The sequence below is a fragment of the Ciconia boyciana genome, chromosome 11, assembly GCF_034638445.1.
Source record: "Ciconia boyciana chromosome 11, ASM3463844v1, whole genome shotgun sequence".
Taxonomy (NCBI): domain Eukaryota; kingdom Metazoa; phylum Chordata; class Aves; order Ciconiiformes; family Ciconiidae; genus Ciconia; species Ciconia boyciana.
In genome coordinates this window covers 8,594,373-8,622,148 of record NC_132944.1, presented here as the reverse complement: position 1 = coordinate 8,622,148, position 27,776 = coordinate 8,594,373, and the positions used below count along the sequence as shown (strand labels likewise).

The 27,776-nt window shown below is 53.7% G+C and overlaps 2 protein-coding genes across 2 annotated transcripts in view; one reads left to right on the top strand and one right to left on the bottom strand.

The window, feature by feature from the left end:
- Window positions 1-836: 836 nt before the first annotated feature.
- Window positions 837-2,126, top strand: H1-8 (H1.8 linker histone). Its single transcript, XM_072876495.1, has 5 exons — window positions 837-852; window positions 1,051-1,334; window positions 1,422-1,554; window positions 1,650-1,708; window positions 1,782-2,126. Exons 1-5 carry the CDS (start codon window positions 837-839, stop codon window positions 2,124-2,126), a joined length of 837 nt encoding a protein of 278 aa, XP_072732596.1.
- Window positions 2,127-4,822: 2,696 nt separating this feature from the next.
- Window positions 4,823-27,776, bottom strand: part of PLXND1 (plexin D1) — an 86,663-nt gene continuing 63,709 nt past the window's right edge. The window contains exons 26-36 of the mRNA XM_072876153.1: window positions 22,792-22,938; window positions 20,575-20,731; window positions 19,409-19,512; window positions 18,275-18,338; window positions 16,315-16,349; window positions 14,469-14,573; window positions 13,481-13,644; window positions 11,872-12,019; window positions 8,605-8,745; window positions 7,572-7,646; window positions 4,823-6,894 (exon numbers count right to left, since the gene is read on the bottom strand). Coding sequence (XP_072732254.1) covers window positions 6,778-6,894; window positions 7,572-7,646; window positions 8,605-8,745; window positions 11,872-12,019; window positions 13,481-13,644; window positions 14,469-14,573; window positions 16,315-16,349; window positions 18,275-18,338; window positions 19,409-19,512; window positions 20,575-20,731; window positions 22,792-22,938 — 1,257 coding nt within the window. The 3' untranslated portion in view covers window positions 4,823-6,777. The remainder of the gene's footprint in view (window positions 6,895-7,571; window positions 7,647-8,604; window positions 8,746-11,871; window positions 12,020-13,480; window positions 13,645-14,468; window positions 14,574-16,314; window positions 16,350-18,274; window positions 18,339-19,408; window positions 19,513-20,574; window positions 20,732-22,791; window positions 22,939-27,776) is intronic.

The window sequence follows — 27,776 nt, the reverse complement described above, 5'->3', positions numbered from 1 at the left end:
GCCGGATGGCCGAGGGCTCAGCTCACACCTGGCCCATGGGACGCTGCTGTCCTTGGCGCTGGGTGGTTGCTGCGCCAGGAGCCGGCATGAAGGGGACATGGAGGGGACATGGAGGGGCTGCCCACATGTGGGGCTGGGAGTGCTCTCCCCCAAGCACAGTGGGATTCGGCGGGCAGGAGCGAGTGGGGGTCCTGCTCGTGAGCACACACCTGGGGCTAGTGTGGGAGAGTCGCTCCTCCTGTCTTTTCTGGCCAGCAAAGCAGCTCTCCATTTTCCTCCTCTCATTTGTGGGATCATTTCCCCCCCCCATTATCAGGCTCCCCTGGCAGTGCAGCCCCCCGCTTCCCAGCGGGGCCGTCCTGGGCAAAGGGAGCCGGCACATCACACCAGCACACCGGGAATGGGTCCTGTGCGGGCCCCACGCCGTGGGCTGGCTCCCCGTCCGCCCCACAGCGAGTGCTACCAGCGAGCTGCAATCCCAGCACCCTGCCACCCACCAAGCAGCGGGTAGGTGCCTTTCCCCTGCGTGTTCAGGGCCATCAGCCCGTGACTCCCCCGCCTCTCGCCCCTCTCCAAACCCTCTGCTCGGATGTGCCCCTTCTCCCTCCAGCCCCTCGCAAAGCTTTGGCAAAGGGCACTCAGCTTCCCAGCCACCTGCTCCCACTGGGGCAGCAACCAGAGCCATTAGCAGCTGCTGAGCAGCCCCTGCAGTTAGGGTGCTAATCAGATAAATTAGCTGCAAGTGAAGGGAGCCTGTGAGCAAGGGCAGTGGTGTGGTGAGCAGAGCTGGGGCTGTCTGGGCCTGGGGCTTTGGGCTGGTGTGCTTGTGTGCTGCTATGGAGCCTCAGCCAGGTAAGGGGTTTGCTGAGCGCTGTGGGGTCCTGGCAGAGCTGTGGGGCTGGGGCTCTGGTGGCCACAATCCCTGTGAGGCTGCAGGGATGAGCAGGGTTGTGGCTACTTGGCTTCTGGGGGGCTTTGCAGCCCTCAGGGGCATGAGTGCCTTGGGGCTGGGCCCAGGTCCTAAGAGGTGCCTCTTGCCTCTCCCAGCAGCTGAAGCTGCTGGCACAGCCCAGCTCCCGGGTCTGCTGGCCCGGGGCCGGTGGCCCCCACACCCCCCCACCCTGCACATGGTCATCGAGGCGCTGCAGGCCCAGGACAAGAGGAAGGGTGCCTCTGTCATTGCCATCAAGCGATTCATCCTGGCCAAGTACCCCACCGTGGACCCCATCCGCCTCAAGTACCTGGTGAAGCAGGCACTGAGCAAGGGTCTGAGTCGTGGGGACCTGGTGCGGCCCCACAACTCCTCTGCCGTGGGGGCCACCGGCCGCTTCAAGGTGAGCAGGGGGCTGCCGGACCTGGAGCAGCGGGGCTAGGGGCTGAGGTGCTGCCTGGCCTCACTTCCACCCCTCTCTTGCCCCCAGTTAGCCCCTGAGAAGCTGCGGCACAAGCAGCCACCGGACCAGGCAGATCCTGATGGAGGACAGGCCCCGAAGCTGGGACGGAAAGGGACCACCAAGCCCCTCCGGGCCCCTGTGGCGGGCGTGCGGCAGCGAGGTGAGGGGCTGGTGGTGCCGTGAGCCACTGTGGGGCTGCCCCGGCCCTGTGGAGAGGCCCCTGCTTGGGCTCATCCACTGCCCCTCCTCCCACAGGTGCTGTGGAGGAGAAGCCGACAGCAGCAAAGCAGAAACCGAGGGCGAAGCCCACAGACGTGAGTAGGGCCCAGCGGTGAGGCTGGGTGGCTCGTGGCATGGCGGCAGCCTGAGGTGCTCTCTCTTCTCCAGGCCCAGCTGCCAGCAGCAGTGAAGCCCAGGAGCAATGGAGCGAAGACCCTGCAGGCTGCCAGCCGCCCCCGGGCCCCTGGCAAAGGACCCTCTGTGGCTTTGGCTGCTGAGGGTGCAGGAGGGGGTGATGGCGACAGTCCAACGGGTGCTGGGGCAAAGGGGCCCCGAAAGGCCCCAGTGGGAAAGAGCAAGGGGAAGGTGCCCAAGGGGGAACAGCAGGATGCCCCCAAAGCGAAGGGAGGGCAAGGCAAGGCGAGGAAGCCCCGAGCAGCCCCGGGAGCCGGCCAGGGAGAGGCTGGGCTGCGGAAGGCAGCCCCCACCCCAGCAGGCAGGAAGGCCGTGTAGGGGGTCCCAGGCAGCCCTGCTCCCTGTGAAAGCCCAGCCCTGCTTCCAGCTGGGCCTGGGCCCTTGGGGTCTGGGTCGGTTTTAGTCCCCAGGACAGGTTTTAATTTTGTGTTCACCTCCTGCTAATAAAGCTGCTTCACTCCACTCATGAAATGGTGTGAGTGCTGCCCTGTTCATGGGTCTCTGCCCCTCCACTCTCATCTCCCAGCCTCGTCCTGCGTGGCATGGCAGTGAGCTGGTGCTGGGTGCCCTCATGGAGGGGTGCCCTGTCTGTCCTCATGTGTCCCCAGCTGCTGGCCGCAGTGGCACACCTGGGGGCTGGCTCTGGGGGCTGTGTGTGTGCAGGCTGGCAGTGAGCCCCAGTGCTGGGTGATGGCCCAGGCAGGGGGCCCTGGGACCCATGGGACACAGCATGGTGGCACCCCTGGGTACTGCAAAGCTCAGGCTTGGCCTGTCCTGCCGGTGTGGGGCCATGGTGCCCACAGCCTCAGTGTGGGGTAGGTGTCCGGCCCTCTGCCCTCCTGGCTGCCCTTGTGCTAATGCCTGGCTGAGCTGGGATTACAGGAGTGCCAGGGCAGCAGGTCCGGGTGCATGCTATGGGCAAGGGTCCCCAGCACTGGGGGGAGCTGCCTGTCCTCTAACGATGGTAAGAGGAAGACAGAAGTGTTTTAGGGCTTAAAAAAAAGAGTTTGGGGGGTTTGCTGTAGACTGCAGCATTGCTCGTGCTCTTGTTATCTATCAGTGGCACAGTGACCACCTCTAAACCTGTCTTGCTAGCTCCTGTGGGTCAACATATGAACACTTTCATTTAGTAGCTTCAAATGCCTGAATTTCTCTTGCTTTGCACAGAACAGAGCCCTTCTGAAGGTCAGCCTGATAATGCAAAGGGTTACAGTCCTCCTGGGCAGGAAAAAATAAGTGGAAGTAAAACTCTCTTCCTAAAGAGGATTTTGCTAATCTTCAGCTGGCCTTGCCAATGCCCTCCAAGGCTCCTGGCCTTAGCAAACTAACTTCCCTTTAAACTTCAGCCTTGGCCATGTTGATCCATCTTTAATGAAGCCAAAACTTGTGTCCCCCCAGGGACAGGGTGGGGGATGCTGCAGTAATAACTGAGCAGAGCTCATCTGGCCTTTGGTGATGGTTAACCTCACAAAGCACTGGTTGCTAGCACGGAAATGTCCCGTAACAGAACCGGGCAGGAGCTGCATCCTCTCTCACCAGGCACCCAGTGTGAAACACAAGGCTCTTCTGCTTTGAGAGAGGCCAAATAATTTAATGGCTGGATTTAGCTTTACTAAGAATCAACTTTCTAGTGGGAAAAGAAAATCCCTCTGGTGCCTGGAAAGAGCAGCTTTTACTGGGGGAGGTGGAAGAGAGAGGATTTAGCAATGCCATGGTTATTAAGACCTATGGGCTGTGGCTGGTGTCATGACACTGAAGCCAGAAGCCTCGGGGGCTGGTAGCAGCTGTGGGGCAGAGCAGGCGCTGGGCTCCCTGGGGCTGGGAGAAGACACCGTCCTGTGGGCTGATGGCACCTGGCAGAGGTAAGGGTGCCTGGCCCCGGGCGCTGCTCTGGTGTCTTTGCGTGTGCAGCACAAAGCGTGGTCGGTTCAGGTGTGTGGTTGTGTCCTCACAGGGATCTTCCGCTTCCCACACCAGCTCCTGTTCTGGGGGAGCAGTGCATGGCCGCAGTGTGCTCTGCAGGAAACCAGGGCTCTGCAGCCCAGAGGGGTAAAAACCCGACTTGTATGGAAATAAGGTGGCTGTCAGCTGAGCTGCCAACCCCAAGCACGGTACGTCTCATACATGCAAAGCTCGCTGCGCTCACCCGAGAGCTGCCCTCCTCCCTGTGCTTCTGTGCTGGGTGACCATGGTGGTCGGCAGGCCGGAGGGGATGTGGGAGGAGAGGCACCCTGTCCTTGGGCAAGGGACAGCAGCCTGACCTTGCCGGTGGCAATGGGCGTCTTCCACAATGTTGTGTGTCTTCTGTGTGCACACAGGCAGGAACTTCACTACACAGCTTTCAGCACCTTGTTTTATTACAAAGATAGGCTTTTCCAAGAGTCTGCCACTTCCACTACACAGCAGGTAAGGGCACTACACCCACAACACGTGCCAAAGTTTAAAAACATGTTACAAAGGGCTTGGGGGTTCAAGGCAACACTACAAACCCTTAAGCTTCTGCTCCGTTAAAGTTGTTTATTTAAAATGGTTGTAGCAACTACTTTTTTTTTTGCTTTGGAAAAAATTAAATAATAAAGCAATAGGCCCCAATACATGGCCCAGTGACAACACCTGGAGGCAAACTATACTATCGGCTCACCGGTATCCTTTCCTTGTAACAACATGGGGCTGTCGCTCCATGGCTCTTTCCCCACCTCTAGCCAAGCTCAACGTTCTCTGCTACCTTGGTCCTTTTCACCCTCACCTTCCCTGTGCTGGGCCTGCCTATATCTCTGGCAGCTATTCACAGTTTCTAAAGGAAAAAAAAAAAATTTCAAGATTTATTTGTGAAATCACTTTCAAAATAAAATGTAGCCCAGCTACATTCTTAGAGTTTCTATTCTGAAGCCACATCCTCAGCAAAGACATTGAAACCTCCACAGTGTATGTACTTCTGTAGTTCTCTTTTTAAAAAAAAAAAAAAAACAAACTTCTGTTCTTCCCCTTTCCCTCCCCTCCCTCCCCCCCTTTTAACATACTGGATAAAGTCTATCATTTGTTTTAAAATAGATATCTATATACACATACACAATTCTGATGTTCCAATTTCTGACAAATGTGGCATTACTGGAAATGATGGGATGGAGGCCACCTGTCCATGGCAATGAGTCACCCAGGAGGAGTTTTGGTGGACCAAAGTCATCTAATACCAGGTTGCATCCTTGCCAGCTGGATGAGTAATGGAGGCTCACCTTAGACCCTGCCTGGAGTGAGGTAGTACTTTTTTCTTTTTTTTTTTTTTTCTTTTCCTATTTGGCAGTTTGAAAATGCGGTGGCTATGGCTGGGTTTAGCTTTCATGGGCAGGTTGCTTTTGTCTGCATGTGAATGCTGGCTTCAAGCACGTGGCGTTAGCTGCGGTCCAGCCTCTACAGAGGGGCCTGTGTGACACTGGGGAAGACCGGAGTGGTCACTGCTCCCCTGGCTGCAGAAAGGACCAAGTGGCCAGCAGAAAGGAGAATAGGCCACCAAGCTGGGATGGGGGGTTTGCCCCAGCTCGGATGCCGTGGGATGTCAGTGAATTTTCTAGGTCTGCGCAGTAGGACCCTGCTCACTGACCCCAGTGTAAGGAGGTGCAGGACATGTTCTGCCTTTGTTTGCAGCTTGGGGTGCTGGAGCTGCTCCGCTGACCTGCGTGAGTGAGAGCATTGTGCTGCCAGGGGGATGGGGTCCAGTCCCTTTGCCTTTATGGGCCAAAAAAAAGACTGGATACGCAGCAAAACTGCACTCTCTTGGTTGCTCTCAGGCGACAACCATTGTGGGCTGGGTCCGAAGCAAGCAGAACAAGCTGCTTTAGGAAGACACCTCTAGCACTGACCTTGTTTTCGGTGATGATCGCGGGGAGATGCTGGAGCACGTGGGGCAGAGAGAAGGAAGATGCTACCTGGTGTTTTGCCCTGCACGTGGCTCAAACCCGCTCTGTCAGAGGGCTGTCAGCAGGAGCTAACCCCTGTTGGCATGCGCGGTGTTATCGGGGCTGAGCTGGGACAGTGCCAAAGGTGTACGTGCAGCCAGCATGGCAGGGAGACCGGAGTGCGAGGCAGAAGTCCTTCCCCTCATCACTACATCTGGTGTCTGCTTCCAGGCAGAAGCCGTGCCTGTGAGCAGCTGGCCGAAGGGTGGGTCGTTAGGGGTATTTGCCTACCCACTGCAACTCCAGCTCACTCTGCACGTAGATCTGGGAACCTGGGGAAGGGGGAGCAGCCCTTCCCACACGAACACATAACATGCTCCCTCTGGCTCCGAAACAGCTGTCTCTGCTAGGGGATAAAGTGCTTTCACCATGCCTTAACTACTTGGGAAGCAACTGCTTTGTCTCAGCCCCGAGTTCCCTGTGTTGCCCAAGTCTCAGATGGAGGAGTGGTTATGTTTACACATACAGTACAAAAATTAAAAGGCACAAAAATACACAGAATGCAGCAGATAGTGAACAGTTGATAGAGTCCCTGGTGTTGGAAAAACAAAGATGTCAGAGGGATGGTGTGGAAGGGAGCTCAGGCATTGCTCTGATGGCCTTTGCCGTCTCCGCTCGTTACTCCCTGAGGCTACCCTTCTGCTTTGTGTCTATTGTTACAGCTCCTGCAGCCCCGTCTCTCGTCCTGAGGAACCACAAACAGGGATGCAGGGAGCCACTGACAGCTTGGGCGCTGATCAGAGGGAAGTGGTGAACTGAGCTTGCCACAAGTGTCACATCTCCATTTCTGGATGGCAGCAAATAAATTATGGGTGCCACAGTGCAGACCAGAGGGTTTTTGAGCTGCTCGGAAAGGTGTCTCGTGGCTTCTTGTTAGGTGAAGGAGCCCTTCAGCCGTGGGCCAGGCCCACCCTGGTGGAGGCGATCCACAGTGGATCCACGGTGTATCTGCGGCTGAAGGCAGGTTCCCTACGGCACTGCGCTGCAGAGAAGGTCACTTCAGGGCTGCAGTCAGCCTAGGCTTCGCTGCAGCACTCGTAGATGTTATCCTCCATGAGCGCAATCACTTGCTCAAACTTATGCTGGAGTTGGGTGCGCTTTGTCGTGGGATTGGCATCCAGGGCGGCCACGATCTGCAGGAGACGCAGGCAGGTGGGTGGCTGAGGCAGCACGGGCAGGCGTGCCCACCTGCCAGCCCAGCTCCCCCCGCCAGCCCTGTTGAGCCCAAATCCCAGCTGGACCTCTGACGGGGAGAGCCCACCCTGCCCCACAGCCCCTGTGCTCACACACCCCAGCACCCTCCGGCTGCTCCAGGGCACAGCTGAGTCCCTGGGCTGGGGGTGGGAGAGGAGGGGGATGCAACCAAAAGCCGTTGTAATAATAAAGCTCTGGCACAGAGCTAGCCCGCAGCGTGGGGGTGCAGGGGGTCGGGAGCCAGCCAGGGCCGGTGCCTCAGCCAGGGGTGGCGGGTGGCAAGTTATTTTGTGTGTGGACTGTATCAGTGTGCTCTGCCCTCCTGAAAGCATCTGTGGGTCTACACATTGGGCAGCCCTGCTTCAGTCCAGCCCAGCCAAATGCTATTAAAATCAGCAAGAAATAGCTGGCCTTCTCTTCCAAGAAGTCGTCAGCCAAGGGACAGGAGAGCAGGTGCATCTGTGTGTGCATCTATTACATATGTGTGTGGGATTATGCAAAAAACGATAATCCCTTTTCTGTGGGACTGGATGCAGGTGTCTGTTTGGTTACAACATACTGCTTGTTATTCCCTTCACAGGTATGCTGGGGCCTGAGTGCAGCTGAACCCGCTTACCTGGGAGCGGTATCTCTTGGCGTATTTGTATATCTCAGCCATGGCGACGTTGGTGTTGAATTCGTTCCGGTATTTCTTTATAAAAGACAGAACAAAGAGGGGAGGAATATTAACATGATGCAGCAAGCAAGTTCAAGCCCAATCAGCAGGCATTAACTAGATTAAAAGAAGGTTTTGCCTGGGTATTTTTGTCACTGTTGCATTGATGCAGCCAGACTTTTGACTTAGTCCTTTAAGGAAGGTGCATTTGCTTACATCAGAAACGGTCTCAGTCTTTTCAAAGCCAGCCTGAAATGCCCACGCTCGATAGCACTGTTTACCCCCCCATGCTCAAAGCCATTTCAAAGGATGGGGCAGCACAAGAGCTGGGCCAAGGAACGCTGATGGAAAAAACCCGCTCGGTGGCTGAAGTTAAAATGCCGTGAGGAGATGGTTTGATTTTGAGGAAGCTGTGGCGCATCGCTGGCAGGACTCGGATCCGGAGTGTGGCTGCCAGCTCCTGTAGCTGGTACCAGGGCCGGCATCCCGCACCCGGGCCAGCTGCCAGGGCCAGCTGCCAGCAGGCTGCCTGGGACTCGGGGCCGGCCCTGGCAGTTGGTGCCCAGGGGCCAGCTGGCCGGGGGGCTGCGGGACTGCGCGGATCCTTTTCCAAACTTCCTGGCTCTTTGGCACTGAATTTTGCTTTCAACTCCCAGTGGTGCCAAAGCTAGTTAGGTTCAAGCTAACTCGTGGGTGTTTACTGCAGCTCCGGCAGTAATTGAAGATGCTTGGAATTAGGTCAGATGAAGTTTGTGCGTGGAAGTTTGAGGCAAAATATCCTTTCTTGTTTGCTCCTTCCAGCATCTAAGCAGTAGCTGATTGCAGCCTATCTGCGTTCCCTGACGCTCCCAGACTCCTGCTGTCAGCCAGAGCAGAGCAGGCTTGGTGCTCCTTGTTCTGGCAGGGCACCGAGCCTGCAGACCCGACTCCATCCCCGGCACAGGGGCACGCGCCAGCCGAGCCCCCCCACCCGCTGCAGCCCCATGTGCCTTACCCGTGACTCCTCCGCGAGGTGGGCGTTCATTTCCTGCTCGCTGAGCGGGGGCATGTCGTGGATTTGCTTGTAGTATCGCTGCACTATCTTCCTATACTCGGGGATCTCCTTGGCGTACAGTAGTTTATTGGTCGGAGAGTCCTAGGGCAAGATACCGAAATCAGACACTGTATTGTTCCTGGCTGAAAACTTTTTATCCTGTTTGTCTGACCAAAGCGCTAGCCATCAGACAGCGACTTCAGCTACAGCTGGGTTCAGGAAGCAGCTATGTCTTTGGTCCTGGCTTTACACAGATGGGAGTGTGGTGGGACGGCACGGAGGCACAAACCAGCTAATGACAGAGGCACTTGCTCAAACACATCAAGGTGCTGCCGACAGGTACCACCCGCCTGCGGAGCCACAGCACCATCCCTCTGCCCTTCTTCCTAGCATGAGCTAAGCGTTTGTTAGCTACAATGCCAGTGAAGGTGGTCTATGTGAATGTGTTTTAATTATTTGCAGCAAGGGCAGGCTAAAAAGCATGCACAGGGTCAGGCGAGGTGGCTTGCTGCCAGGTGATGCTCTGCAGATGAGTGTAGCACAACTGTGCTAGATAAAACACTTGTGCTCTGTGGCTCTGCGTGTGGAAATTGGTAACAAGGGAAGGGTTTCCGCATGCATTTACTCATGTCTCTTGAGCAGCCAGCTTGATTTAAACTGAAGAACAAAGCTGTCTTACAAGCTGAACTTTGTCAGTTGAAATGTTGCTCTTGGATTTTTCATGTAGCTTTGATTTATTTTGCATTGGCTAACCCAGCCTGCCCGGCCTATATTGAGTGCATATAAAGTAATTAACAGAAAATACTGAGTTCTCTTGATTAATGTCAGCTTGGACAAAGCAGTCTTAACCTCCCAGCCACACAATCGGGTTGTACCAGTGAAGGCATAACCCCGCCTGCACTCCTTGCAAACACAAGCATGAATGATTTTAACCTCAAGGCAATCCTGCCCCGCTGATATCATTACCCTGGGAATGAACTTGGCTGACTGGCCTAGCGTTGCATCCCGAAGGGAACCAGCCCCAGGCTCGGGGACACAGAGGGGAGTAAAACCGACGTGTCCTGCCGCCCCGACGCTGGAGTGAGGGACTGCTGCCTGATGCTCTAACAGGTGGAGAGGGGAGGGAGGATCTTCAGAGGAGACAAGCACGGCAGGGCTCTAGCCATGGAGGCAGCATCTTCAGCTGTATCGGGCAGTAAATAAGGAAGCCCGGGGTAACTGCAATCTGCTGCTGCAATATGTAGCGTGGCTAATGCTGCAGGGGAAATGGGAAATGGGCACCAAGCTGTGGCACCAGATCCCACAGCAGTTTATTTTCAAACCCAATGACAAGGCATTATAGGAATATAGCCAAGTTACAGAGCCTGCTCACAACATTTTTTTTTCTCTTGGAAACACAAAAGAAACCCATGCTGCCTCTTTTTTAAAGTTATTTTTTAATTTGTGTCTGATTTGTCTGTGTTATGAAGAGATGGGTACTGGTTTATTAACTGCTTGCGCACTGTAGATGTATGGAGTCTGAGTCTGCTCTCACATTTGCAGTATCAAGAGCAAAATGCTGAAACCAGGGGAAGAATCCAACCTGGAAAATGTTCAGCGATATACTGCATGTATATGCAAGCTGATTTTTATGCTGAGGATTTATTCTTCCCACATTACTCAACAATTCCTTCACTTATGCTATTGTATTCCTGAAAAATGTTTCCATCTGCTGTCTGACTCCAGCTGACCCCTCTTCCCCTCATCCACAGCTTGACAAGGACAAATTGTAGATGTTTTGTAACACATGCAAAAAGAAGTCCAAAACCCAAACAAACAAAAAATCAAGCGCTCATTAGATCTTCCTCCAGTATTAACCTCTCCCAGTGAAGGCTTCCTGTTGCTCTCAGTCTGGGGGATGCACTGAGCAGCGCCCGCCCCCCACCCCTCTCTCTGTAGGGTCCCCTCTACGTCACACACTGTGCTGCTGCCAGCCCCTGGGGTGGGGGGGCGGCGGGGGATGAGTTACAGCATTTCTTAATAAAACTTATTTATGTCGGGAAGTTTCAAATGTCAACACCGCACTCAGCCAAGCCAGCGGGAGAACAGAAAACAGGCGTGCTGGACGTCTCGCTGCCTGCCAGCCCCGCAGGATGGTGCGTGGGAGCCCAATGGCGGGAGAGGAGGCATGGCCCGTGCAGCCTCGCGTTTGCTCGGAGCAGGCGTAGCTTCCTAGGTGGGTGTGCTGAGTCCGCCGGGCTCCGACCGCATGCCAGAGGTGGCCAGCGTGTGACGGAGACGCTGCCACAGGAGGGGAGCACCGACTGCTTTGCCAGCAGGGCTGCGGCAGCACCCGCCAAGTGCTTCCCAGGTGCTGATGGATGGTGTCAACAGGATGGCTCCGGGCAGTCCCCACACCTCCACGTGAGCCAGGCTGGGTCTGTGCTGCTTGGGCAAGCGCAGCCCATAGTCACGAAGGCTCAGCTTGCCTCCTGAGCTTCTCACAGCCCTCCCAGGTGAGAGGCTGTGCAGAAACCACTGACAGAAACCACTTAAAGCTTCACCTGAAGCTACATAATTTTCCATCCTGCCACTGGGAGTTTATATCGTCCCTCAACTGCTGCTGCGGGATTGTTATGCCAATGCTGTCCCCTAAACCAGCCCTGACTGAGGGAGCTGAGCTCCCGTGCCAAGTCTGCCTGTGCCCAGAGCAGAGCTGACACCCACCTGTGCTCACCTTGGTATGTTAGACCCCTGCCCAAGCCAACAAGAGAGAGTATTCCTCTGCTCACGCACCAGCTCAGCCCTGTCAGAAAGCGTTACAGACGCTGAGCTGAGTAAGCTGGGTGCTCTCCTGCGAGCGCAGGACAACTCATACAGCCACTGGGTAACACCGAGCACACAAGTCAGTGGCTGGGTCTCCCTCCATCCTCTGAGCCTTCTGGGCTGGGGCCTTGCCCTTTGTCCATCCTGCCTGTGCCCGTCTGTTCCCACTCCCTGACCGTTGTTTGTGACAGAGGGAATGCAAATTTAAAGCTCAAGCCTGAACAAGGTGGCGGGGGAGGGAGGGAGAGAACTCATCCTTGGAGTCAGCCAAAACTCAACTGCATGAACCTGAGCAAGTGGCTCCCAGCCAGCCCCACTGCTGGGGAGGTTGGACTGGGTGACCTCTGGCAGTCCCTTCCCACCCACACTGGTCTGTGTCTATGACTGCCCGAGCAGGAGTGAGATGTCCTCTCTGGACGGTACCTTGCCCAGCTGCAGGTCAGACAGGGAGCAAGCGTCAATGAAGGCCTGGGCTATCACAGAGAGACAGGCGTCGATGTGGTCTGTCTTGTCAATGTCGAAGACGAACTGGGGGTTCTTCAGGATGTTGACCCAAAACCTCAGAGGTAAGCTGCAAGGGAAACAAGCCAGGAACACACACTGGGTGAATTTTTGTACTCCAGAGGGAGAGGGGAAGAAATGAAGGAAAGATGACGATAGAAAGTGAATAGTAGAGAGAAAAAAATGAGGAGCCAGGTTTTGCTATTTAATCGCATCCTGGTAGTGTACGGCCCTCTGCCTAGCTAGAGGGGCAGGCACACGTCTTCGCCCTGAAGAGACGTTTCTTCAGGCTGAAGCATGCGGCACGGACAGGAGACTTCATGTACAGCCTTGTCTAGGCAAGCGCATACCCTTGCTCCTTCAGCAGCTCCCTGAGCCAGCTGTGGTCCAGGAGAGCCATGGGCAGGTTTGCCTGCATGGGGCTGTCGAATCAGGCTTCCCCACTGATTTTTGTAGCAATGGTGTCAGCTCCTTTTCCTTCTTCCCCAACAGTAACCATCATCTGGTTCTGATGGTAAGCCTGGCCCCGTGAAATGCATTTCATGAGTCTTTTTTTCTGCTCTCTCATCATTTTCTCCTCCAGTTATTTCACTGCTCATTTGGCCACACCACAGTTTCAGTATATCGCTCGCCCTTCCTACCATCCCTCCTGAGCAGCTGAGTGAAAGCCGCTATAAGTCTTTGCTCTACTGGCAATTAAAGGTAATGAAGGGTAGGCAAATCTGTAGCTCAGTGGTTGTATCTGCATGCCTGCTATCCTAGCCAAATTTGTTTTTAATTTTCACACATTGGGCTGGAAACAGTTACTGTCCCTGCAGCCTCAGAAGCACTGAGCCTCTCCTCAATGCTCCCTCCAAGCTCCCTGCTCTCCCCGGTTAAATCTCCTGGTTTCTCCCCTGCTCTATTTCCCCCCTTCACTCCACCTCGTTCCTGCTGCTCATCACATCCCTCAGCACTGCTCCCGGCTGGTCCCCTGTGCTGCAGTGCCTGCCAGCACGCTACTGTCACAGCACCAGCTCCTGGAGTCCTGTGAATACCCTGGAGCCTCAGCTTGGTTACAGAGATAAGTCGAGAAAAGGGCCCCCAAGGGCTGAAAAGCCAGAAAGCAAATGAAAAGGAGCCAAATATGCTGTTTTTAAAATCTCCATGATGTTTTAAGACCTGACATGATTTTGGACTCTGTCTCAGATCTCCAGTGCTTGGAGCTAACACCATTGCTGTCTCCAGTTGTCCCATCCCTCTTCTATTTCTCCTTTAATTATTTGTATTAGCGTGCCAGTTTGTTCTGCCCTTTATCTGCCTATGCCTCCTCTTCCAGCTTGCCGTTCTCCTGAGCTCTGTGTTTGTTCAAAGCTCTTCAAGCCTGTGTTTGGCCTCATCCTCCACTGCCCCCTCCACCACCCCTCCTGTTTTCCAAGTCCCTCTTCTACTTTTAGCAACCTCATGATTAGTCCAGGACACCAAGGCTTTGCAGCTGCTGCTCCTGAGAGATGGAAGGAAGGAAAGAAAGAAGAGATTTCCTCTTCCAAACCTGTTGGTCTTCCAGATGTGCATAGTGTCAGGGTCTGTGATCCCTCTTTTCTCTGCTTGCTCCTCTAGGAAGTCAAAGAAATACTTCACAGCCACAGGTGGTTTATCATCTCGGATACTGAGAATGGCTTTGAACAAGTCGTCCAGGAACTTCTGCAGCGTGCCCTGCGGGACAAGCGCACACGACGGTGACTGGGGAAAGCAGCAGCACCCGAGCCCAGGAAAACAGCATGAGGGGCTGCGACGGCTGCGCACAAGGGGAAATCCTTTGCTGCCAGTCGGATAAATCAGAAGAGAAAGGGGATGCTGAAGCAGGGAGGGAAAGGTTTGTTTGTGCATAGCGGTATAATTAGCTTGCATTTGGGTTTAATTTCTTTTGGCATCGAGATTTTCTTTCTTACTGCTAGGATCTCACATCTGTGATTGTTCTGCACAGTAAACACAAAGAAGACTAGAAACTGCTGGCCATTCTTGTGATCTCTGCTCCAGTGAGGCATCATGCTGGGATTAAAGATGGGCTGGGAGCCCAACTGCTGGAGCTGAGCACTCGCAGAGAGTGGGGAAGTTCAAATCTGAATTAAGATCGCACAGACATTCCCCCTGCTCCCAGAGCTGAGCACCTCCATCTCCTTTGCCAGCAGGATCTCTCACTGGGGAGACGGGTTCAGATCTAAACTGTGCATCAGGAGCCCTGAGGCAGTCAGCATCCCCTTCATGTGCACAGACCCCAGACCAGCCCGGGGAGATCGTGTGGGGCGTCACGCAGCAGCACTGCTGCTCAGAGGGCGAGCTGGAAAGCTGGAGGGAACCCAAGGAGCCAGTGGTGCCCAGCAGCCTTGCTAAACACGCTCCAGCCATCCAGGACAGAACAGTCCCACCGTGTCTCAAGAGCAACCAGCCCCGCAGCACTCGTCCCTAGAGCAGGCTTCTTGCTACAGACCACAAACAACAATCCCACCTGCTGCGAACGAGGGCGTCCCATCTCCTACCTTTGTGGAGAGCAGCCTGGTCAAGTAGATCTCTGGTAGGACTTTCTTCCTATGGCTCTGTCTGTGGGACTTCTTATGTTCAACTGATTCATCGGTTGGGAGAACCTGGTCCGATATAAAACACATGTTCAGAGCGCTCCTCTCTGGAAGTGTCACACTGAATTTTCCTTTAAGTATAGAATTTCAACTGCATATAAAATTCAATTAAAAAGCAGTTACTGTGTTATAAATACACCCTTATAAGGCTTTAAAAAAGTGATTAATAATACTCAGTTTTTCTGACATTTGTTTCTCTTGTGCTCTTTATTGCCTCTCTCAAGCTAGACAAAGAAAATGAAACAATCAATCTCACTTTGCATGTTAGTCTGCTCGCCTTCCTGGTCTCTGTGCAGTACTCCTGTGTGGCTGCAGTTTAGGCTCCCAGAAGCAATGCACAAGGCTTCCACAGAAACCAGCTTTTCTTAGATTTGGAAAAAGTGCAAGAACGATCAGCCAATATTCCTACCCTGGCCTTTTTAAAAACAAAAATAATCCACTGGTCAGGTCAGTTAATTACTGCTCTGTAATGACCTAGCAAGCCATTTAAGTCCATCTTGGCATTGTTTCATATGTGCACATTTGGTTTCCCGTCCCTTCTCCCGCCTTGCTCTGCGAGTATGTGTGTGTGTGTGCACGTACATGCATGCATTATGTGTTTGTACTCTGAGCATGGAAATTTTAGCAGAAAAAAAAATAAATCAGGCTATAAAATATTGTTGATGTCCATAACACTTTTTTTTCATAACAGCTTTTAGCAACATTTAGCACTTCATACTTCCAGCGTGGCGCACAAGCAGGAACTAATAAATCTCCCCAGCCCTGGGAAGCAGGCAGTGAGCCAGGAGCTCCCGGTAGGTGACTTGACCAAGGCTGTGCGGGATGCTACCGCTCTGACTGCGTTCCTGAACTCTCTGTGGCTGCTGACAGCTAGATCAGGCACAACAATTACTTTGCCATCCTGGTAATTTTTTATGATGTCCCCTAGTACTAAAGCTTGTCTACAGATAACCTTTCTGCGCCTCTTTGAGCCCCTCTGAAAAAAACTAATGAGCCCTGATCCAGCTTGTTCATCACATCTGACGTTCCAGCCCACAGAGATGAATTAAGTTAATATCAGCAAGGCTGAGAAGATTTTCTCTTCTTTCATCACACACACTGAAAAAACAGGACCCATAGACTTAAGTGCAGGAGAGACGAAGGATCGCTGCATGCACACAGCCTGACTGGTCACCTCTTTGGTCCCAGTGCTTTCCAGGCTGCTGTGTTCTGGGGGGGACGTCTCCCCGACAGCCAGCCTGGCAGCAGAGGACAACCTGGCCCCCCTGCCTGGCTGAGGGTTCACCACAGCCCAGGACCTGCCTGCCCCACCGAGGCAGGGACCGGCTGCTGCCGGAGACAAAATGGCCTGTTCGGCACCTGTTTGCAGGGACAAAAGCAACAGCTTCTGTTGTCTGCTAGCAGGCAGCCATCATCAAGGTGAAATATGTTGAAATACGCAGGAGATTAGATGGGCACCCCTCCACTGCTGCAAGGAGCCCTTCCTCCAGCACCCCGCTGGGCCCCCTGGGCTGGGCCATGCTGCCCACCCACACTCCGCCAGCGTCCTTGCTGTCACGGCAGCAGGAGGGGTCTGGGGGAGCAGAGCCACCGCTGCGACCTGTCCCCTGGTGTGCCGGTGCCGCGCTGCAGAGCGGGTGTCCTGGAGCGATGGCTCTGCTCCCCAGCAGCGCTCCCCGGGGAGGGCAGGAGAGGAAAGCGGTCCCTGGCCACGCAGCCACCAGCCTCCGCAGCCAGGAGGGATACTTACCAAGTGGAAGTACTTCTCAGTGTCCAAATCCTTCACTGTGAAGAAGAGAGAGAGAGACACAGTGGCTCAGTTGGGGGACCCAAACCAAAACCCACCTCCACAGACGCCCTCCACATCAGGAGGCATTTCGCTTTCCCCAAGAACCCCAACATGGAGCTGGTGTTCCCACCCCAAGTGACCTCAGTGTTTTTCTTTGTTTTGGGGTTGTTTATTGCCTTCTGGGGCATGTGGCAAGTACCTCGGGAAGTACTTTAAGGAGGACTTGAGGTCTCCCAAGGGGTCTTTTAAGAGGGACCCAAGAGGGCACAAGAGCAGGATCAGCACAGGGGCACTTCTGCATCGTGACACTTTGTGATGCCCTGTAATGCCCCGCTGTGCCCCGCAATGCCCCGCAGCCCTGCGCGCCCCGCGCCATCTCCCAGCATTGTCATCGGGGCAGCTGAGCCCCGAGCAGCTCCTTGCTCCAGCAGGCGAAAGGACTCCTGCTGCAGAGACAGGCTCGGTGCAGGCGGCCTGGAGACGGGGTTTGAAACTCCTTGTTCAATGTGAATTTTTGTCTCCCTTGGTCTGTTTTGACTCTCTGCACGGCCTGAAACCTAGAAATATGCTGGCAAGAAACTGAACATGTGTAACTGGGAGGGAAAGGGCTTTTCCAATCAAGTGGTTTCAGATCCTTCCTTTTTTTCACTGTTAGCACAGATTGAATGCAAGCCCCTGATGAGGATGTGAGATGAAAGGTGCAAACACCTCTATCTTAAGGCCTGGGAAAGCACGCAGCACCCCAGCAAGTGGAGAGAGAGGAGGATACTGGATAACACATTTTTAAAGCAAAACCACAAGCATGATACTTGCATCTCCCGCAATGTGTATATCAGAAATATGTACTTCCCAGACCTTCTTCATTTCTCCTACAGAAGGAAAAGTGGGCGCAAAACCCCACTTTCACAAGTGACATAGACAAGCCTTAAAGTTAGAAGGGGTGTGGAAACTGCCCACTCTCCAGGATGACTCCCAGACTCTCGGGGATCTGTGACCCCTCCAGTGGCCACTGCAGCTTCGACCTGCTGCCCGTCCCCGCAGCCCGGCGGGAGCTCCCCTGCCCACGCCTGGTGGGGGGCATTTGCTGCGAAGGGGAAGGGGCAGCGCACAGCCCAGCAGCAGCCGTGCAGGGATGGGCAGTGACGGACAGGGCTATTCAGCAGCGCTGACATGGGTGTCCTTGTGCCGAGGCCGTTACAATCTCGGCCGCCTGTGGGCCAGTGTGCCTGCTCTGCCCGCGCCCTGCAGAAGCCCTGCTCCCAGCTCCCCGTACCCCTCTTCCCCGCTGGGTGCTGGCTGCAGTTCAGGCAATGCCACCACGCACGGCCGTCATTAAAGCTCTAAGTGTCTCCACTCCACCTGTCTGTCTCGCCATCGGTCCCACCTGGGACAGTTGCATTACCACTGCCTGCATGGCAGGACTCAGACCTGCATTCCCCGCGGGGAGCACAGGCACATCGCTCAGCTGTAGCAAGGCTGAACCCCGTGGAAAGGAGGGAGGTACATCTCCTGCAGCTCCACGGCTATCTCTGCCCCAAACGTACGCCACAACATGGGCAAAGGGGGTTTGCAGGAGAGCAGTGGAGACCCTGCAGGACCCGGAGGGCTTCCTGAGCACGTCCGGGGCTGCCAGCTGGCCAGCTCACTTGGTGGTGGCAGTCCCAGACCACGCTCGGTGTCTGCCCTGGCACAAAGGTGGCCCAACCAATGCTCAGCTCTGCCCAGTGAGCCACTACGAAAGGGTACTCTATGAGTGCTGGTAACACCAGAGCCAGCCCTGCACGGGCTAACACCACAGCCCAATGTCCAGGCAAGGGGGCTGGCAGCCCGCTCTCAGCATCCCTGGCTAGAGACACCCCTCTAAAAACACAAGTGTTTCTGCCCGGTCACCAGCAACAGAGGAAGAGAAGTGAGACATTACCTCTGCTCAGCGTGGTGTCCTTCTTGTCCGACAAACTCATGGCCAGTGATGCCCCTTCGGGGATCTGTGGAGGAAGGGAAGAGCAGACGTCAATGACAGGGGCCTTAATGGTGCGTCCCACGGAGCTGGGGACGGCCCCGGGGAGATCCCGGGAGCTGGGGGACGCTGGTGCAGTCGCTGCTCTGCCACAAGCGTCCTCTGCGCCTGCCCGGCCCCTGCTCCCCGGCTTGGAAACTGGCAGTAACAGCACTGCCCTACATGGAAAGGGTTTTTTAAATGCAAATACAAGATAGTGAGGTTCTCAAATCCGATGAAAAACAAGCAAATATATGCATCCAAGATAGATATATTTTTGGATGTTGACACCAGGTAATTCAAAGAGGAAAGTGTTAGGCTGTGCAGATGCTGTTTTGCCCTTCCCCAGAAGGGAAGGAGCCCAGCCGCAGCCTGGACCCGCGGGGTTGGTACTGCCTCTCTGTGCTGTGGCTCCGGCTCTCAGCGCAGCGGGGCACCGTGCCAGCAGTGGGGCTCCGCAGCATGGCTGTTACCCAAATAATAATATTAATAAGTATTCAGCTCCGTTTTTGATTTTCCATGCACTGTTACAGACCAGTGAGGATTATGCTCTCAGGCATACCAGGGAGTATGGAAATCATATAAGAATTTCTGGTTTCATTTAATTTTAAAAGGAAAAACGGTCAAGAAAACAATTTGATTCACCACATTTCCCCACATTTTTGGCCTCCGCTCCTCGATGGCATCCCTAGCCCCTGCTCTCAGGGCAGGCAGCGACAACTGTGCCAGGGATTTTCAGCAGGAGCATGGATCAAGAGCAGGGTGATACTAATCAGCCAAGCTGGTGGCCGTTGGGAATAGGAGCTTTTTTCCCTCCTCCTTCTGTTGTCAGTAATAACTTGTTTTGCATGAAGAGTGTTTAATTAGTTTCAGTGTGTTGCAATATTAACAAGCTTCTCGCCAGGGCAGATGTCTATTCCCCGGAAGCTCTCATGGAGCTATGGCAACCTCCCTGCTTGTTCCTGATGATCCTGTTTTTGGAGGGGGAACCGCAGCTTGCCTCTGAGGCCGGGCAGGCTCCGAGGAAGCAAAGCTTTCCTGCAGCGCTGGCAGGTTTACCTTGTAATGTGCTAATGTGTTGAGTTTCTTCCTGCCGTCCTCCACCACCGAGGTGTCATCAAGGTCCCGGAGGATGTAGCTGTCGGTGCTGGTGGCGAACCACTCTGAACACAGAGAAGGGAGAAGTGAGACACCAGCCCGAAGGAGGCACGTGCAGCAGGGCCTGGGGCTCCGGGGACCAGCCACGCAGTGCTCGGGGGCTGCACAGCCCCGCTGCCACGGCCTCCAGGGCTCTGTGAAACCAGACCAGATGTGTAGCAATGGCCTCCAGGGTTAGCTCCTGGAGTGGGGATTTCCAGACTAGAGCAAACCTGGATGGAGCTGGGCGAAGTGACAAAGGCTCCGCTCGGAGAGACAGGGAGGACATCTCCCCCTTCCCCTCTCCTCTCTCGCCTGAGGGCTGTGTGGGACCTGCCTTGTGGAGCACCAAGCAGGGGAGATGCCGCATGGACTGCATGTGGCCACCGAAGGTTGGTGGCAGCTCCCCGCAGGGCAGAGCTGTGACTGGGGACACGCCATGTGCGCCAGCTCAGAGAGGCCCCGTCACTGCTCCAGCCCAGGGCGTTCTTCTATGGAGACTCCCTCTGGCACTGACTGCATTGAATGTCATGCCTTGTGACTGCTGCCAGCCAGGGTGCGTCTCCACAGCCCGCTGCGTGGCATGGAGGCACCACAGACAGCATGGGTTTCTCTTGCCAGCATTGGGCTTGGAGCCTTCTTAAATTTTGGGATAAGAAGTTGGCCACTGGGTAGATAAATGACAGATCTGAATCTAATGGCAGGACAGGAGTCCATGGGCTCAATTATAGCTGCTTATGGAGAGATGTGTATTAACAAGGCATGTGCAAGCTCAGGGCTGTTTTAGAGGGTGCCTGTTCTGGGGTTAAGACTATAGGCTTTAAAGGGTGCAAGTCCAAGCACCCCTCTGCTCAAACTGGGCTTTCCTAAAGCTGCTTTCCAGTTACGTGGCTCCCTCCTGCCCACTAGGATCTGGTCCCATCACTCATTCCTGAAGACCATCCTCAGGAAAAGGCTGCCTTGACGTCTGCCCTCTCGTTAGTGCTGCTTCACCCATTGCCCTCTGACAGACACCAAGAGCCACCGTGCAACATCAGGTGCTTCATCTGGTTTTAAGGACTGGCTGGTCCAATGCATCCGGTCCTTACCGAGGTCGACGTCTTCCACCCTTGGCCACTGGGAGTAGGGGACATTCTTGCAGAAGGCCTCCAGAATCTTCTCCTTCACTTGGCTGAGTGTGTCTGTGTCCATGGCCCTGACGCTCAGGGAGTCCATCCCGCAGCCTTGGAAGGAGACGTTGAGGTTCTGCAGGCAGAGGCTGGGTTAGGGGTGACGTGCCCAGCTCTGCTGGCTCCCAAGGATGCATGGAAGCTGCTGCACCCGCACAGCTCTCGCTGGTGCGCTCTGGGCCCCGTGCTGCTGGAAATCAGGCTGAACAAATGCAGTTATCTAAGCTTTAGCACTAGTGAAGGGCGCTGATTTATAGCCCTCGGAGGCTGAAGGCCCCTGTTTGTTGATGGAGCCAGGAAGGCACAGGGAGCAACACTGCAACCTCCTTTCACGGCTGTCTTGCTAATGGGCCTTAGCCCTGACACGCAGAGACCACCTTGGGGGCAGGAGGAAAGGTCAGCCCCCATAACCAGTCATGTCCTCAGCTTCTTGGCTCCGACCGGTGACGAATGGGACCGCCAAGGCTCATTGCTCAGCCTCTCCCTGACGCAATGGGCCGAGCTCCTTTGTTTAAACAAGCTTTAAGCATGCCGCAGGCTGGGTCCGCTGCAACACTGGAGTCCACCATGAGCACCACCCAATAACCTGCTCGAGAACGTACTGAACAGCAGGACAAGCAGCTGCGAGGAGCTGCAGGCTGCCACAAACACCAGCTTGGACATCAGGGATGCCCAGATACTGCGACAGTTGCAGCAGAAAGCTGCAGGGCAATGAGAGTGACTTTCCCTATAAAAAAACTCCTCTCCTCTTTTGGGAGCTGCTGCCACGCCAGTCAAGCGAGGAGAGGCAGAGTCCAAGTGCCTCTTGCAAGCTGTGCAGACCCAAACGCTACAAGCATGGCATCTTCCTCCTGCCTGGGGGCTTTGCCCTGGGACAGCCTCAGCTCTGCCTCTGCTTAAGTCCTCTGCCCCTTGGTGTGCCCAAACCTGAGGGCAACGCTGCACCTTCATTTAGTGGTGGATGCAACGCTGAAGCCACCTCACTGCCTGACTGGCAAGCCCAGGCAGCTGCAGGTACCCAGAGCAGTACTTGTGCATAGGCACAGCTGCCTCTTAGACGGACACCTGGTATGCATGAGATTTACGGCTGGGATTTTCACAGCCTAGAGGTTCCTTTGCAAACACTGCTTTTAAGTATCAGGATACAGAGTCAGCATCCTTGACTATGAGAACAATGTGAATGCACAGATGAAGTCCAATTTTTTTCCATAGCATTAAATGAAGATGTTTTTTCACACTGTATACTGTGCAGGTGTTTTTTAAAGCAGAGGTTCAGTTACCAGCAACGTCAGGGATTGCCGGTGAGCTAGCACTAACCTGCATTGCTCTCCTTCCTCCAACATACCCTGTTCACTTTTGTTTCTCTTCTTGCAAACAAAGTAGGAAGCAGCCACACTTCCCCTGCTCAGACTTATGAAGTTACCATTTCTGCCAAGAAAGCTAATACTTTGCGCCCTGCTGCTAACCCCTCTTGGTCTGCACTGTAAATTTACAGGTCAATTGGTAACAGGAATCTGCAGAGGATGTGGAGCTTGAACCCGCTCTGAGTTACGGTGATGCACATCTGGGGTAACCCACTGACTTCAGTGAAGCTGCTCCAGATTTATGCCAGGTAATTGAAAGCAGGATTTGACCCAGGCTCTGGAAAGGCGTCTGCTGAATTCTCTGTCAGACACTGGAGGGAACCGAGCCCTTCACACGCACAGCCCTCGTCTGCCCTGTTCCCACAGGAGCCATTTTGCAGAACCGCTTTTCAGCACCAGTCCTGTAACAGCTTGGGCAAAGCCCTCACCCCGGGACCCAGGTTTGCAGCCAGCACCTTCCCACAGCTAGTAAAGATGCTCTTTTGCCAGGAACGGTAAACCTGTTGCTTTAACTCTCTGAATATGGCAAACCAAATTTTCTTACCTCCCTCCGTCCCTAATCTGAGGTACTTAGGTGACCCACCAAGGGACGGACATGAAAACAGTCATTACAAGCCTTGTTCTGTAGTCGTGTGCTTAAGCAGTGGCAAGGTGCCTGCGCAGGTGTATAATTTACGTGGTTATCGCACCTGCGCAGGTACCAAATCAGCCGCTTGTGCAACCACGCTGCCAGGGTACGTGTCCGTCAGACCCCCGGGGTGTAGGTACTCACCCTCGGCTTTGCCTCGATGTTCTCCCTCAGGAGCCACTCCTCGTTGAGGGTGTACCTGGCTTTTCCCGTGATGGCATCGATGGACCCTTTGTTAATCTGCTGTTTGATTGCACAGATCAACAGGAAGAAGGGCTCTCCGACTGTCTCCTGGGGGTAGGAAAGAAGACCAAGTAAGCAAACCGGACCTGATGGCAGTAACTCCTTCCAGCGGTGTGGTGGGGACAGGCCACATGGACACTGAAGGCAAGCGAAAACCCTGGTGTGCCTCCGCGGACTGGGAAGCAGGACTGGTCCACGCCAGGTGCTGCAAACCCCCGGCGGGTGCTCAGTGCTGTCGCCCACCAGCATCTCTTTGAGGCTGCTCAGAAGTGTTCAGGCTTGTGGCAATGTGACAGCGCAGACGGGAAAGAGGACAAAACAGCCGACAACAGCCACAGGCGATTTTCGGGGAGGGTGAACTGTGATTGTCAGCACCAACATACCCATCCAACTTCTACAGCAAGTACTGCAGGGCTGTGGATTGCTACCAACAGGCTGTGCCAGCATTTGCTGTCTCACGGGCAGGGTGCTCGGGTACTGCTCAGAAGGTAGGGGCATATGTGTAGCTGTGCTGAGTGGGTACGTGCATGCACGATGCTCAGCAAAATACAAATGTGCATTAATTTACATGTGAAATTGCACACGAACTTCAGGGAGAAGCTGGCATACTCCAGTACAGGGATGTTTCTTGCAATCTGACAGAGCGCATACTGTACAATGTACTGCACTCAGCAGGACAAGGATAGGGCTGATGTGCACAAAAATCCAGGTCTACAGAGATATTTGGGTGCCCAGCTTTCTCATGATGGTATCAGTTGAACCCCTCTTTGTGCTGGCTGGTTTGCCATTGAAATCCATGGAAGTGAGCCCACTGTGTGTGCCTGTGGCTCTGGGAACTAGTGTTCATACTTCTCATACCACAGCAGAGCCCTGATCACAGCAAAACAGAAAGGATCAGGGTCAACAAGCTGTTCCCATGCGACAGCAAGCAAACACACCATTTAACTCCTTACATTCATCAAACTTCGTCTTACAGGAGAGAAGTGAATGGTGACACTGCAATGAAAACAAAAAACATAACAGGGACCAGCTATTTGTGATGCGGTTCAGCTAAGTGGTTTAATGCCAGATTTCTGATCCACTTCTGTCTGCTACGCTGATGTGCAAGTAAAACATAAGCTATTTTTCTTAAGAAACTTTTCAGTACTGGAGCACATCCCATTCTCCCTAATGTTCATGTGCAATTTCTTTTCAATGAGGCAAGTGCAAATTATTGCACATTTATGTACTTTCTGAGCATCACACACACCCCGCACAAGCATTCCTGCCATCTGAAATCCTACTCAAGAAAACAGATATCGAATGATTTTGATATTTTCTCAGCTAGGAGCTGCTAAATCCTGTTCAATCTGCTTCTTAATTAAGACTTGGTGATTCTTTTATTCTAATTGCCTTATAATTGCTAAAGCAATTAGTTTGATGTCAATTTTGATTCGGCTGCATTCAGCGCAGTTGATGATAAGACACTACAGCAGGACTGTAGGTGGGCATGCACCATCTGTGCCAATGGTGCACCCGCTTTATTTTCTGAGGGCAACTTTTTTTATGAACACAGGGAAGCTCCTTGGGCCTTCTGCCGGCGTTTAATGACTTCCTGCAATGCTCCTTCTGTGCACGCAGCATAAAACGAGCTCAGCAGCAGAGCTGCTGGTGCTGGAAATGGAAGAAGGCACGGCTTCCAGCAAGCAGAGAAAGACATGAAGTCATGGGGATGCGGAGAAGTTGAGGATTATGAACAGAGTGGAGAAAGTGTCAGAAGACAGAAAGAAGAGTTAGTTTCTGAGACAAAGGCAGGAGCATGAGATAAGAGGCAAGGGGACGACACTGACACCGAGACATCCCCAGGCTGCAGTACCTGCTTTCCCCATAAAGCAACGTGAACTGTGGAGCACTGCCAAGCTGACCCTACACAACTGCTGACAAATCCTGATGATGGCCCTGCTATGAACAGGAACTCTGTTTATGTCACATGTGCGTGAGCACACAGCGGGGATGAACCCAAGGCTAAATTCAGCGCCGGGTTTTGGAGCCTGCCCCGTCCCCCCCCGTGGGAAGCTCTGGCCCTGGCCGCAGCTCTGGCCGCAGAGACGTGAGGGGGCTGCCAACGGCTACACGGCTTCCTCCAAAAACAAAAAAAGTGCGAGTCCTGCTGATACAGGAGCTCTTTACAGCTTGAAACGAGCATGGGCTGCACGGGTCGTGTGGTACTTTCCCGCACGTGTAAAGCTGCACTGGAAGGGGCAGCCCGGGGAATCGGAGGAGCAGGCGTTTCGGACCCGCCGCAGTGTGCATGAGCAGGACCAGCCCCAGGACTGGCCACACGGGAAGCAACAACAGCGCTCTGCCGGCGAGATGCTATTTCTGTTTGGCTTTTTGGCTTTCAAGCTCAGGAACTGTGGGATGTTATGGAAATCTGCAAAAGTGCTAATCAGACAGCAAATTTCAATGAGGGGAAAGAAGGGCTGGCAGGCAGGGGCTAGAGATAAAATGGCAAACTTGGAAACCTCAAGCATTGTTCGGAAAACTCATCTGGAAATGAATCAAAACTGTCTTTGGACTTGGCTAGTTGGGAGAAAGGAAGTTTAACTAGAAGAGATCAGTGCTGATTCAGGACAAAAAAATACTTAAAAAAACACAGTCTGGGGTCTTTTTTCCTCCTATTGTGAATGTATTTTAATGAGACTTCATTTTCATTTCTGACTGAACTCTTACGGGCTCTTAAAGCTACCCAGGGCACTGAAATAACTTTGCAGTAATGGAAAGCACAGTTCAGGCTGGCATTACTTGAACTGTTTCACGCACGACGAGCGTGGGAGGGCTTGGTTTTTATATGCTTGGGAAGAAAAAAAAGGTTTAGAGCACAGACTGGATTCACATGTTGCTGCCCTATTAACAAGGCTGACAAGTCATTAGAGATGTCCCCAGGAACACGTTACAGCCATTTCCAGAATGTCTTGGTGAGGCTGGGGTGGGAAAAGCACAGAAAACAGCTGCTTATCCCAAGTGCCTGCTAATTTTGGGATGATTATCTATTTGCATTCTGTGAAGAACCAAACCTCAGCTCCATCCCACATGCACAACTTTGGGAAGCTTGGACCCAGACCTAAAAGCTGACGTCCAGGACCTTAATTTTCCTTTAACTCCCAGTCCCCTGATCCTGTTAGGAGCCAGGCACAATGGTACCACGGTATCTCATGGGGAAGGCTTTTTTTCCACCAAAGCTGTAGCAGAAAGTAGAGACATGGACCATTTTATCTACGCTTCTCACTCAGTTCTGCAGAAACAGAGGTCTGCATCGATTGTGCAAATGCTGCAAGCTTCCTCTGAACCAGTCCCAAGCAGCAAGCCTCCTGCTAGTTCTTCATCGTATCTCCTGCACGCACCAAGCCAAACCTCTCCCTGTCAGAGCGGTGACTCCATTGCCTTCAGGTGCCCTCCACATGTTCAGACCACTAGTGACTGTGGCCTGCAACTCCTTCCCAGTTGAAGACAGCTCCTTCAAATCATTTTCCCCCAAAACACAAATGGACGGACTGTTAGGCAGAGCATTAATACGAAACAAATGTTTTGAGCATGTAGCGTTGACTTACAAGGGAAAATACAAGCACTTGGAATTTTTCCACTGCACAACGGCAGGGACCTTTGCAGCAGCTGTTTCAAATAGATGTTGTGATTAATGGGGATTATTCAGGAATGAAAACCAGACCCATCGTCACACGTCTGACAGACCAGTGCTACAGGCAGGCAGGCAGCCTTTCTTTTTAACCAAGAAATGCCTCTCTGAAGGCAACAGATTTTGATCCAGAGGAACGCAAGGCACATGGGAGGCATTTGACTATCGCTAGTATTTAAATCACAGCCCTGAGCTGAAACCAGCCCGCGTGTAAGGAGGTGCTGTCTGTCTGACTGCAGCGGCTCCGTGCTCATCTGCGCGGTGGGGAAGGTCCCGGCTCTGCTGATCTGGACTGAGACCCCCCGTCCCTTTGCACAGCTGAGCTCGTGTCCGCCTGGGACAGTCAAAGGACCTCTCCGGACATTCGTCTGATCAAATCTCTTCCTCCTCCATATTTCAGCAGGCAGCACGGTTTCTCCTCTGATCAGGTCCCCCACCCTCACTGTGGAGCACATGTGATGTAAAAGTCTCTTGGAAATCAACTCTTTATTGCGCTCCAGTATGGAAACTGTTTGCTTTTCAGAAATGGGAAATAGGCTGCGGCAGAAAGTGCCGCTATGGTCTTCACTGCCGTGGCTTCAGGCTGAGCACGTGAAGCAAGGAGAGGACTGCAAACCCAGCATGCAACATCAGACCCTGCTGAGGACCCATCCACAGGCGGATGGAAATGCAGGTTCGGCTGGCGGCCCATCAGCTCTGCAAAGGGCCACTGCCGCCCCGCAGACCCTCTCCCATCTGTACCCTGTCCTTCCTCCTCCCTCCATGGGGCCAGGGCCGCACGGCACAGGAAAGCCAGCTCACAGCTTGCACCAGCATCATCTGCACTGCCCCAGCTGCAGGACGGCCACCGGCCCTGCCACAGACCCTGGACAAACCTGTGGTAATGGGCACCTCCCTGCCAGGCGCCCCAGGGAAGGGCAGTGTGCCGGCACTCGAGAGCTCCTCGCCATTAATTAGCTATGTAACGTGCCCAAGTCTTCAGGCCCGCGTGATAAGACTTGACTTTCTTTCCTCTTTTTTTTTTTTCCCCCTGAGAAAGCCTTCTTGCACAATGTCCATTTTTAGCACAAACTGGAGTTGGATCAGATGCCTCACATGTGGTCTCCACTCTCCAAAAGGAGAGATCAGCACTTTTTTTCTCCAATGGTTTAACTACAGGCACAAAAACTGAAGATTAAAAGAAATTCACTAATTCACTCTTTTCTGCTCTTAC

Coding starts and splice junctions, on each gene's coding strand:
- H1-8 (XM_072876495.1), top strand. Junction 1,335..1,421: donor GGGCCACCGGCCGCTTCAAG/GTGAGCAGGGGG, acceptor TCTTGCCCCCAG/TTAGCCCCTGAGAAGCTGCG. Junction 1,555..1,649: donor GGCGGGCGTGCGGCAGCGAG/GTGAGGGGCTGG, acceptor CTCCTCCCACAG/GTGCTGTGGAGGAGAAGCCG.